This window comes from Aulonocara sp. 'chitande type north' Nkhata Bay, linkage group LG15 (genome assembly GCF_057382095.1).
Source record: "Aulonocara sp. 'chitande type north' Nkhata Bay isolate Kocher_YH1m ecotype deep benthic linkage group LG15, A_spYH_male_GT1.1, whole genome shotgun sequence".
NCBI classification, from domain to species: Eukaryota; Metazoa; Chordata; class Actinopteri; order Cichliformes; family Cichlidae; genus Aulonocara; species Aulonocara sp. 'chitande type north' Nkhata Bay.
The window spans coordinates 36,908,842-36,921,878 of NC_141358.1; the positions used below are offsets into that span (position 1 = coordinate 36,908,842).

At 40.8% G+C, this 13,037-nt stretch overlaps 1 protein-coding gene across 10 annotated transcripts in view; it reads left to right on the forward strand.

Moving 5' to 3' along the window:
• Positions 1-13,037, forward strand: part of ptprsa (protein tyrosine phosphatase receptor type Sa) — a 241,846-nt gene that overhangs the window by 178,332 nt on the left and 50,477 nt on the right. For 7 of the 10 annotated variants that reach the window (XM_086263230.1, XM_086263221.1, XM_086263226.1 and 4 more), the window contains 5 exons: positions 1,099-1,216; positions 9,539-10,132; positions 11,185-11,279; positions 11,460-11,710; positions 12,280-12,367. In XM_086263230.1, the coding sequence (XP_086119356.1) occupies positions 1,099-1,216; positions 9,539-10,132; positions 11,185-11,279; positions 11,460-11,710; positions 12,280-12,367 (1,146 nt within the window). The remainder of the gene's footprint in view (positions 1-1,098; positions 1,217-9,538; positions 10,133-11,184; positions 11,280-11,459; positions 11,711-12,279; positions 12,368-13,037) is intronic. The other 3 variants (XM_086263227.1, XM_086263229.1, XM_086263231.1) reach the window with 1 other exon arrangement.

Below are 13,037 nucleotides of genomic sequence, written 5' to 3' on the forward strand. Positions count from 1 at the left end.
CTGGGTGCTTTGTGTGCCTGAAAGAGTGTAAACAGAGGGTATTGCATCAGCCCGGTTAGATTCACAGGTTACACAGCCCATCCGATCCTTGTTCATTAAGTCTGGGCAACAGTTTGGCTCAGGGGCTTAGCTCTCTGGTGACTCGGTCTAAACACTATATCTGTGCATAACCAAGAAAAAGGGGGCTTACGTCTGTCATCATTTAGTTTGTACACTTGATGGCTGATGCAATACCCACTGACCATTGTGCCTGGAATGCTAACGCTATTCGTATCATACTGTGTGCTGACAGTGTGTTGTGTCTTGTGCTCTGGTGGTGTTTGAATGATTTTTCCCCCTTCTGTTTTGTGTTTGTGTGATCTGTGCTCCATAGATATATATTCTTTTTTAATGTGGTGCTTTAGAAGTACTGTGCTTCCTTGAGTTTTGTATATTGAGATGGTAGTTTAAAGAATATCTCTGTACGACCCACATTGTGATCATTCATATTTTTTACTTTGCACAGAATGTTCTCTACCTTTGAACCAGAGTCCATCTACATTACACGAGTACCATGTCAAGTGCAGCACACTACTTATAGCTCATTTACCTTTATTGATTTCTCCCATCCTTCTGCCAAACTAGTGCCTGTTAAAAACCTAATTCTGCATTCGTTCAAACCTTCTCTCTTGAAAGATTCATTAGAATTGATCGGAAGCCTCTCTTTGAAGAGGACTCAAGGAAACTTAATGGCTGAGGTAAAAAACTGCCAGGGAATGGCCAGGATGTATTCAGCATGCATTTATCAAAGTTAAGTTGTTGATTGGAATATTGCTAAAGGACTAAGTGGAACTACTTTCCATTTACATGCATAATGTCACTCCTCCACCTTGGCAGATCTAATAATTTATGTAATGGAAATGTCTTCCATTACACAGGGGGAAACATTACATTTAATGCATGCCTCGTGAAAATTAATAAAGAGGAGCAGGAGACACTTGGCTTAGATTAACATTCTGCATAAGGCAGTTTGAGCTGCACGAAGTGGGGTCAAATCATGAAAAATTCAACACGTATTTTGACATTTTCCTGTCTCTGCTTCTTCCGTGTGTCCCATAGGAAATGGTCATTGGAGGACTCAAGCCAGAAACCACTTACTCCATCACAGTGGCAGCATACACCACCAAGGGGGATGGTGCTCGGAGCAAACCCAAACTGGTGGTGACCAAAGGCGCAGGTTAGTACAATGATAAATAATTGATTTGTTTGTTGTCATAGAACCTTTGTTCGTGCAGCAGTAAAGCTAACTTGTTTTTCTGCCTCTGACTGAAGGGTTTTTCGCTCAGGGACTCCTGTTCGCTCCCATCCAGCTGTCTCCGCTATGATTGTGCTATGATTGCTTGTTTGCATTTATTTAACAATACTCAAAGAACCCTCGCAGAGAGACACAATATAGTGTGATTAACTGATTCGGATCTGTTTAGTAGACACGAACAAATGCAATAATTAATAATTTCAAGAATTTCTGGCAGTTAACTAAGTGTAATTAGGACTCTTTATCGACAGCACCATAGGCTATGATATTAACAGTGTGTTCAGCTACTCAGGGCTGTTATTCAGGGCACATCTAAGTCTAAGGCAGTGTTTGCTTTTATCAGTGCTGCGTTTATCATTTGAGTCATGTCCTGAAGGCTAGCCACAGATTTTTAGAGATCAAGGCCACGGATCTTTTAGAGACCAGGGCATGGTGTGAGGTTTTTTTTTTTTCCCTAAGACAGATTAGGAGAGCATGAAAACACATGTTGCTCTTTGGTTTTAGCTGTATATTAGAGCCTGCACTCTACAAAGCATTGTTTTCTTCACATTTCTCCTTTTTTTTTTTCACCGCTGAGCATACCAGTTTGTCTAGACTCTCTATGCCTGCCTAAAAGCTGGTAGTTTGTTTAGAATGAGCATGATCTGCAGAGGATGTAAAAAGCTTGCATACCCCTGCTAAAATGCCACATTTTTGTAATGCAAAAATAGAAAAATATATATATAAAATAGAAATGTTCTACCTAAAATGTGACCTATAACCTGAACAATGTGGTTCAAAACCAGATCTGTTAGGGGGTAAAATAAAAATAAATAAATAAAAATAATGTAGTTCCATATCAACAAGCTTATGTTTTGGGTTTAGTTTAATTGTAGGTACATTCAGTCAGTTCGTTTCCAAGCCAATGTATACCAAAACAAACAGCAAGAAAACAGTGAGGACAATAAATAACAAATGAAATGATGTAAAAGTGACAATAACTATACCTGAACAAAGTTGATGAAAAAACAAGAAGTCAGGGAGCCGGATTTTCTTACAAAGAAAATTAGCAAAATTTTGCAGCAACATCTATCAAGTCTCCCAAAAGGATGTGGAGAAATGTTTCTGGTCTGATGAAACCAAGGGTAAAATCCCAAAGCTTTTTATTACAACCAAAGCAATGCATACCACCAAAACAATGGCATACCCGCGGTGAAGCATGGTGGTGGCAGCATCATGCTTTGGGGGCGTTTTCTTCAGGTTGAGCTAGAGCCTTAGTTAAGGTGGAGGGAATTCTGAGCAGTTTCAAACACCATTGTGTTTTGGCAAAACAGTGAAGTTTATGCTAGAAAGCATTTTAACGTTTAGTGTGCCAAAAACCGAAAGCATCCAGATCAAAAAAAGAATGGCTTGATTAGAAGAAGATTAAAGTTTTGAAATGGCCAAGCCAAGCCAGAGCCCAGAACTGAATCCAAATGAAATATTGTGAGGTGACCTGAAGAAAGCAGATGATGCAATTGGACAGATTTGGAGCACTTTTGCAAGGAAGACTCGGCAAATATTAGAAAGTCACGATGCACTGCGCTTATAAGCACCAACACCATAAGAATGAATTATGTTACAACGTCAAAAGGTGCTTCAACAAAGTGTTAGTTTGAGAGTGCATATTTATGCAGAAGGTTATTGTAAGTTTTTTATTTCAATCCTTTTGCAGTTGAGTTGCAGGGTCTGTAGGTCATGTTAGAGGTTGAAAAAGTTCAAAAATTATTTTGCCTGGTCTAATTTTTTTTTTACATCATAAAGTAAACTAGCATTTTGACAATGGTGTGAAGACTTTTTATATTCACTGTGAACCTCAGGTTGACTTGCTATGAGTTTGAAAGCTTTCTGTGAGTGGTTTTAGGCCATTAAACTAAGATTGTGTATGCATGTACTTGAGAAGGCCTCAAAGTGCCAATATGTGCACAACTGTATACATACAGCACATACTTTTTTTTTTTTACGCTATTATTATTTTAAAATAGTGAGGGATTGGGATGCAAGGATTTAATATATGTTCATTTGTTGTTTCTGTGTTTTTGTTTTTGTTTTTTTAAAGTAAAGAAAGAAAGAAACCCGCCATTACCTACATTCACTGTCTAACCAAACCAAAATTACAACAAAGCAGTAGCACTACTAAACTAAAATACTTCCTGAATTTTGGTTCAGTGTGTGATATGGGACTTTACTACCTGGTCTGGTCTCCAGGAAATAGACAGTGGCTGCAAACAACAATGAAGTAGGTTACAGAGCCTCTAGCAACCACTAGACTAGCTGACATGCAGAAAACTAAGCTTGTTGAATACATTCAATGCTCAAAATGTGTTCTAAGCTACAAGTAACAAAAACACTGGATATATACAGGGACACAAAAAAAAACCCTAAATCAGGGCTGGCTGGAAGAACAGATTGGCTGTACTTTTGAAGCAGGTGGAAGAATTACTGCTGCAGCTTGATGAGAGCACAGGATTGGGGCACTGTCCAATCAGTAACAACAGAAGGCAGAATGAAGGAAGAGCAGTTAGGCTGGCATGCAGGATGTAAAAAAAAAAGTGCAGGCACTAAATTCTGATCTTGGGGTTACATTCAGAATTACCTTACAAAACAGTCAGAAGACTCAAAAAGACAAAGGACAAGGTGGTGTAATGGTCGAGTAATGTTCAAAAAAATGCTTATATCTTGATAAAGCTGGTGTCTTTCAGTCCATGCTCTCATTCCCTTCCATTCCCCCCAAAAGCAAGTAACTTTAAATCCATCCACCCATCTATCTTCTATTTCAGAAGTTCTTCACATAGATATTTTAAAAACGCAGTATTTCTGCTTTGCTGAATCTTTATCAGGGTTTGATTATTTCGTCTGTAACGATATGTGCAGACCTGTAGAGTGGTATGTCATACGCTCCTGTACAGACAGCACATTTTCACAACCTAACGTGTGTACACACAAATGTCCCATCTCGTGACAAGTGTGTGTTACAGGTGTCAGGGAGCATGGCGCTGCCCAAGGGGCCTGAGCGAGTGCTGTCACTCTCCATCCTTCTGTCAGGACTGGCTGACTGATGCGCCATTCCACAGCAATTCTGTTTGTCCCTCGAAGGGAGAGCTTCTCCTTTTTATTATGATTGAATTAAAGAACTAGTTTATGCCAGGGGCCAAGATAAATAGAATAGGGTAAGAGGTGAGAGATTGAGGTGTTGGGGGAAAGAAGTAAAAACAGGTTTTCTTGGAGGTAAAGCAGATGTCCTTCTTGTCCCAAGCACCGTTAGGATGGTTGGGACATTGGCAATTTTCAAGGCAATTTTCTTTTGTTGTTTTTTCCTCCAGAGCAAGTTGAACTAATGAACTAATTGAATAGTTACATCTTTGAATTGCAAAAAATTCAGACAACATGAGAACAGGTGACAGAATCATCAGATTATACACAGTTCATAGTGTCTGTACATTCAATTACAGAGGATGGTCTCATATGATTATATTATGGTATTAGTGGACTAATCAAGAAGCCCTGTTTAGGCTTTTGAGATTTTGTTTCCATGTACCCAGACTTCCTTTTCATTTTTAAAGTGTTTTTAAGCAATACTTCCTCAGGCTTTCCTAAGGTCTGCTTTTTCACTCATTTCACTCATTACCTGACCATTTTCTAGAAGATGTTTTTGTTGTTGTTCGGTAAGACACTTTACACTGACCTATAAATCATTGAAGCATAAAGCAGACACCTATCTCAAGGGATGAAACAGTGTTGTGTTTACACAGACAGCTGAGCAACTTGGTTCAAATCGACATCAATATGTAATGAAGGAGGTCATGCCAGAGCTACAACAATGAGCGTCTACAGGCATCTGTAAAACATGGCGGAGGCTCTGTCATGGTACCAGTGGTGGAATTATGAACGCAGAAAAGCAACTGACTTTTTTTTTTAGCATCTTTAGAATTCTGTTTTTGCCCCATATACTATATCTTCATCACTGATTTGCCTTTTTTTTTTTTAAATATTAAGAAATTTGCAGGTGTCTCGAGACTTTTGCACAACACTGTAACTGTAACATTGTACATTCTTCAACTACAAAACTAAACAAAACACAAACTTTCATAGAAACTTTTCATCAAAAACCACACTAAAAATGGATCCCAACTTGTAGGAACTTATAAACCCAAATATAAGATGTTTTCTTCTTCTTCACCATGAAAAACAGATGTTCTTTGTTGAGACAACCACTCCTTCGTGTGGTTTGCACTTGTGTGAACTCACTCATAAATTGGCACACTTCAAATGCGTATTGTAAATCAATTTAACATTCTCCCACATTGTACGTCCTCTAAAAATATATATTTTTTTAAAAACATGTAACTTATGCAATTTCTTCTAAAATCTTTTTTTTTTCTAAAGCATGCACTTGAGGAGAGCAGTTGCCTACAGAAGATGTCATAGCCTTGGTCTTTTTTTATGTAACAATAAGGCTTCGATACAGTGCGTCATGACAACGATGGCATGTTTTTTCTTGCCACTAAAAATTGTAACATCAATGGCCAAGGCTTTTTATCTTCCAGACTTTCCAACCAGCCTCTCTGGTAGTTTGGTGTATCAAAAAGGATCTGAAAAAGATCTATGCAGGATTTTGTCTGACTTGGATAAAACTGGAGTTCCATACCTATTTGTGAGTCATAGATGAACAACATTTATTCTGTGGCTGAATCTCTCTTTGTTTGCTGAGTGAAAGCTAGGTTTGAAAAGTGGCTTTTCATGAGTCATATTTTTAAAACTCTTCCTTTGAGGAATACACTGAACCACGGCCAACAATCAATGTCTGCGTCCTTTAAATCTTTCGTTCTTGCTCACATGCTAATGGAAAAAAAATAGTCAAGACTTCCTTATAAGTCAAACAAAGTCAAAACATAATGCTACAAAGGCACAGTTATTTATTGGTAGGCTGTGCGCCAAGTTGCTCAAAATATCAGCTTGGGATCCCAAGAGGCTATAGAGCAAGGGGAAAAACTGTTATTTTGCATCACCAGGTACCAAACATAAGGCCCGTTGGTGTGATCCACACAAATGGATGGATTAAATCATATTAGGTTTGATTTTAATTATTTATAAATTGCATTGCAAGTATGGATGGATATTGATTCAGATCAAATCAGCCACAACACTGTTATTTACAGCTTTAAAGATTGCTGGGTATCCTCCACTTGTAACATCTTAACTGGTTAAAACTCCCTTAGGCCAACCTCACAATACTTGATGCATCATGCAAAAGGTTGCTGAGCTCTTTTTCTCCTTGCTTCTTTAATGGCTCCTTCTCTCCGAATGGGCCAAGTGAAATTTATTGCTTTTCTTTCTCCATTACATTTCCCACCCTACAAATTACTACTCTCCATGAATCCCTGAAATATAGGCAGATGGGATTCAAAGAAGCAAAGGGAAAATAAAGATCAGAGAGACAGATTTTACACGACCTTTCAGCATTTGCAAAGTTGCGTATGCGTGACTGACGTGCACAAGAGAGGTAGGAAATGAGAAAGAAACCTGATCGTCCCCTTCTGAGTCAGACTGAGTAAGTATCAACAGTATTCTGTTAATATGGTGGCCTAATGGGAAATGTGCAGGGAGGCCCACAAGGAGGGACTGAATCAGGCTCGACCCTGAAATGGTCAAAGAGTGGAAAGAGGAGGAAGTTAGGAAATGAGAGTGGGAATTGGACATCGTGCGAAGGGAGAAGTAAAGTAAAGAAATTGGGAAGAAAAAAGAGACTGTGGGTAAAAGGAGGGTGACACAGAGGAGAGGTGGAGAGGGACAATCAAAGTGTCCTGGAAGCCCAGAATCGCTCATGTACACACACACACACACACACACACACGTTTCTGCCTCCTCATATCCCTGTTGGGCCCTCTTTGCAGCTGATTGCACCTTGTCCCCAGTCACCTTCATCATCTCTCATTCACTCATTTTTCAACCCCTCACTATGGCCTTGTTGACTTTATCATCTCCTTGTAGCACCTCACACTCACACACACACACACACTCAGCCCACACCATGAGCAGTCCCCCCACCCCTCCTCCCCCTCTCTACACCAATCTGCTGGCTCAGTACCCGTGATCCCTCTCCCCAGTGTGCACTAGGCCCCAGTTTAAAATGTACAAATAATAAAACCGTTTTGGGGGTACACAGGCTGCAATGGATACATATGGCAGCCTGTTGAATTCCGAAGCGAAGCACAAAAACAGAGAATCGAAGACACGTGCTGCGCCTTTGCAGGATCATTCTCCCTGATTCTATTTTCTTGATTAGCAGTGATCATGAAGGGAGAGTGGGTTTCCAAATGACACCAAGCTGAGCTACAGTATGTAGCCAAGGAGTATTAGAAGCATTTGTCTCACCCAACACTCGCTGCCCCCACCTTTCCATTACCGGCAAATGCTCAGCTGACTAGCCGCCATCTACCCACTCACCTCCATCTTCCTCTAGCAACAGTCTTCAGAAAGAAAATCATTGGCAAACAGAAATGAATAATAAGCGCAGAGGAAGGAGAGTATGTGGAGTGGATTTCTCTCTCTCTCTGTCCCTCTTGCTCTCTCTTTCTTCTCTTTCCAGGCTCTGTGTGTGTGTCTGTGCGTTTACTGTGTGCACAAAACTTACATCTTATCACAATAAACTATATGTAGACACATACAGTATACACGGACACATTTGCACGATGATACTGTTCCACTGAGAGGCAGTACTGTTGCCTCAGACTAATGTTGGCTTCTCCAAATTACTTTAAGTTCACACTGGGCAACAAGCCAAATAGCTCTATGTGCAGCTGGAATGGCGATATAGGAGATGAAGCTGGCTGGAGACCAGGGCCAATAGGCTGACACACATCAGCAAAGAAAATTCAGACTGTCCATCAAGCACAAAGATACAGGATGCAATGATTAAGGGGTGGGTGCGGGGGTGAATTCAGCTTGAATTCATCTAGCATTAGCATCAACAAGCGTTAGCCAAAGAAAGCAAATGAAGGCATAATTATGTCTGCATAAGATAATGATGAAAAGTACATAACACCTGCAACCACAGTTAATAATTTGCATTCAGTTTATTTAGTTGTTAATAAATTTATGCAGGATCAAACAGTTTCGCAGGCCAACTTTGCCAAACAAATTGGCAAGCTTTGTGAATCTTCAGTATGCAGGAGACTGTCACTCATCATTCTGTCTGACTACTGTAGATACATGTAATTAATTTCATAGCTGACGTGTCTCATTACCTCCTTTGTTTTCTTTATTAATACTAAAGTAATGCATTTGGATTTAAATTCATAAAACAATGTGTATCTATAATAGAATACTTATAACATTTGCCAGTTGTTTGTCCCGTCCCCACCTTTTCTGAGAAAATTTGTTGTTTCTCAGAAAAAGGAGGGAAGTACATAGATCAGAAGATGAGCGAGGAAGCTAGAATCTATTTACATGGGGCTCAAGTGCAAATCAGCCACGCTCATCTCTCACAAAGCTTTGACAGCAGCTTGAGAACTAAAGGCTTCACATAACTGCTGCTGCCGCTGTCTCGGTGATGGGACCTTAAAAGGAGGGTTAGGATGAGACGTGTGTCATCCATAACAGCAGCAAAACTGGGCCACTCTGAAGAATAGTGTCTGGACCCCAAGAGTAGATCATCCATTTTACAACAAGAGACAAACAAGGCGCTGTTCTTCGCTTAAAGTTTTAGTGGTGCTTTGCTGTAATGCAATGATTTTTGGCTTCAGCTTCTATGTATCATGAAATGGTAATGGGTACAGCGATCACTTAGGAATTAAAGCATTTTGGGGATCTTCTGCATTTCTGACTCACTTTGTTAGCTTATTGACTGTAAGTTCAAACAATTTCCCCGAGTTTTGTTCATCTTGATCTTTACCTTGGACACATAGACATCGTTTTATGTGCGGTATCTGATCCAGCTATGTTTTTACCATCCTTTGTAAATGCTTCCGTCGTATACTATTTGTATCAATAGTAACAGTGTTGATGATTTTGCTACACAGTACAAAAACTCAGTGCACTTTCTATAACACAAACCATAACTCCTAAATCGGAAGGAAAAATAGAACATAAACGATGGTTATATGTCATGAATGACTTTCAACGCTCACCCATATGTACCATTTTCATGTCTCTTATTTAAAAACGTGCATTCTAATAAAACTGTAATGCAAAGACATCACGCTTTTTATTTCTTTGTTTCTGCAGTACCTGGTCCGCCCTATCTGTCAGTGGCTCAGGACTCAGAGACATCAGCCGTGGCTCGCTGGGATCCTCCAGATCTAACCAATGGCATGGACCTGCAGGGTTACCGGCTCCAGTTTGGCAGAAAAGATGTCTCTCCTTTGGCCACACTGGAATTTGCTCCCCAAGAGCGGCAGTACTCTGTGGGCAACATTCACCGGGGGGCAATTTATCTCTTTAAGATCTCTGCCAAGAGCAGGGGTGGCTTTGGGGAAGAGGCTGTGGTAGAAGTCAATGTGCCTGAGAATACGCCAGGGGGATACCCACAAATTAACGAGGGCTCCAATGTGACTTGCTGCTCAGTGCAGCTGTCCTGGTCTCCACCAGTCCTGGCAGAGAGGAATGGGGTAATCACAGAGTACACTTTGGCCTATAAAGAAGCTGGCACCAGAGAAGCTCCACGGGAACTCCACTTACCCCCCAGCCTCTTCAGCTATGTGCTCAACAGCCTCAAACCGAACTCGCCATATGACGTGAAAATACGTGCACACACCAGTGTAGGTCCAGGGCCCTACAGCCCACCTATCCAGTATCGGACCGTGGCCTTTGATCCAGCAGGTAGGGCTTGCCTGTTTGTCTATGTTATCCAACCCAGTTGGCGGGGGGTTGGAAATTGGCTAAAATTAATCTGCAGCAACACAAAAACTGCCCACCCCCTCCTTCAACCACCTCCACCTCTCCTCAAGAAAGAGGAAACATTGATATTTAAATTGCTTGCCGTGGGATACTTACTTCAATAACCCAAATCAGGTAAAAGATAAGTCAGTAAGTTATAGTCAGTCATTTTGAGAAAGAGGAAAGAAGCCTAGAATTTCAAGGTAAGTGCAATTTGGTCAGACACTCTTCTCAGTCATTCTTGCAGCCTGTTGCCAAGCACAGTCACTCAGCTAATGTCATCTCACATCCCCAGTTTACAAACAAGGTAGGATCTCAATCAGATCTAGTCACTTTGAGAGTAAGTGTGGACCTCTAAAATTGCAAAACTCTCATTTTGGTTCTTTATTTTATTTTTGGTTTAAGATATTCTGCCCTTCCTAACTCCCTTCCTCTCCCAGAACCTCATTCTCCGTCCCCCTGTCCTTCGACAGGACAGCTTGTGGCATGGCATCCCACAGATGCACCGCTAAGGACTGTTAGCATGCTATGTTTTGGGTTTGTCTCTTTGCCTACACAGCATCACGTTGGCAGTGCCAACCCAGACTTAGTAGAGGTGTAGGATCAGTTGGCATTGGGACCGCATGGGTCAGTTGTTAATCATCAAATGCTCGTGGTTCAAAGATAATGATGAGCTGGGTTGGCACTACCCACGATGGCTAGCCAGTAGGTACACCCTTGTGCTCCATGGGTTTGTTGTCCATGAGTCTTACGTGCTGTGTGTCCTAACCAATCGCGTTGCCCTTCTCACAGCCAATCACAGCTCACTGTTACACTCACTTTCCTACCCAGAGGAGCGTTGCAGGGGAAGAACAGCTTTTTTTTTTAAAAAAAGCAAAAAAGAAAAATCAGGTTTCTTTATTTGTTTCCCTTTCTTTCTGATGTAAAGATGGTCCATTCACTTATGATACACCCTCTTTCTTTTTTTCTTCTTCTTGCGTTTGTGCACTCAACAGATGTTCCAAAGAACTTCACTGTAAAGTGGGCCACCAAGTCCACAGTGGTCATTGCTTGGAAGTTTTCTGAAAGCAGGTCCCCGTATAAATGCACTGTGAGTATAATGTTGTAAAGCATTCCCACTGTGTAATTTAGCATCCTTGAAGTTGAATTCAATTGAAAACTGTCATTCAGTTTGTCATATTTCAGTGACATGAGTTACCACTAAACAATCTTCCTCTTTTACTCTCTATTCCCTCACCAATTTGCTGATTGACTATCACTCTAATCCTAGATTGAGTATAACCGCCAGAAGATGGATGTGGATGCCAGGCAGCTGAAGGTGTTCGTCACTGGACTAAGACCTAACACCACCTATGAGTTCACAGTGATCTGTCAAGAAAGCATAAATGGTGGGCAAAGACATCGGGTAATAGCCAGGACAGCGCCGCTCATGCTGATCAGGAAACCCAAGTTGGACATCTACAGTAACTCGGATACCGCGCTCACCATGTCCTTTCCATCATTTGACAGCAAGGATGTCAAGTGAGTTTTGAGGGCTAAAACCATCTGTGAGCTCTGTCTGAATTGTCTTGAAGGGTTAGGGGTTGCTGTCTTCCTTCTCTCTCCCCAACCGGTTGCAGCAGATGGCCCTGCCCCTTCCTGAGCCTGGTTCTGCCGGCGGTTTCTTCCTGCTAAAAGGGAGTTTTTCCTTCCCACTGTTGCCAAAGTGCTTGCTCGTAGGGGGCCATATGATTGTTGGGTTTTTCTCTGTACGCATTATTGTAGGGTCTACCTTACAATATAAAGCGCCTTGACACAACACAACACAACTGTTGTTGTGATTTGGCACTGTATAAATAAAATTTAATTGAATTAATTGAAAAAGTTTAAATGTTGACATACTTAAAATCTGACGTGACATCTGTTGAGATCACTAGGTAATGAGTATGTGACGTGGACTGCTGGTAATTGCTAGGCCCTTTGAGAGAACCAAATTGTCACGTCAATTTAGTGTTGAGTGTGAGGCTATTTTTAATGTAAATTCTGTTACAATCTTAAAGGATTGTTTATTAAAATCAAATCTTTATTGTGCTTTCATGCTGTGTTCACAGGAACTTCTATGTAGTAGTGGTGCCGCTTAAGAAGACCCCAGGAACTGTTAAAGACTTGAAAAACCCTGATGAGATAGACATAGAAGAGGTAGCGCACACAATAAGCTTTCAAGCTGTTTTTTTGTTTGTTTGTTTGTTTGTTTGTTTGTTTGTCATTTTGGCTCTGTACACCACCACAGTGGATTGTACAACCAGCCAACATATGATTAAACTGGAGACTTTCAGCTATAATTGAAGGGATTTAACAACAATGTGTCTGTTTACAAATTAAAGGCATATATACACATTTTCCCTCATTTTAGAGGCTCAAACGTAAATGGACAATGGACTGACAAGCAGTTTAATGGGCTGGTCAGATTTTTACATTCTTATTCCAAGAAAAATTAAGCAAATACGAGATCTGCAGTCGATTCCAAGTGTTAAACTTGGATTTGGTGGCTTCTCACTGTTAAAGCTGAAAGTCATTTCAGTTACTTCTTGACTACCTGATTTTAAATAAACTGTGATGACATACAGAGGCAAAATTGCAAAAATTGCATCATTATACATAAACAGTAGTTTTCATGTTCTGTCCACATTGTGCACATCATGTACCCATGTAGGCAAGGCACACAGAACACAGACATAAGTAAATCTCAGCTATGCTAATTTGACCCCCCCCCCCCCCCCCAAAAGCATGCAGAAGAGAGAATTACACAGTCTTCTCCTACTCATAACCATAGCTCGGGGTCACCTTGAGCACCAGATCAACAGCAGCC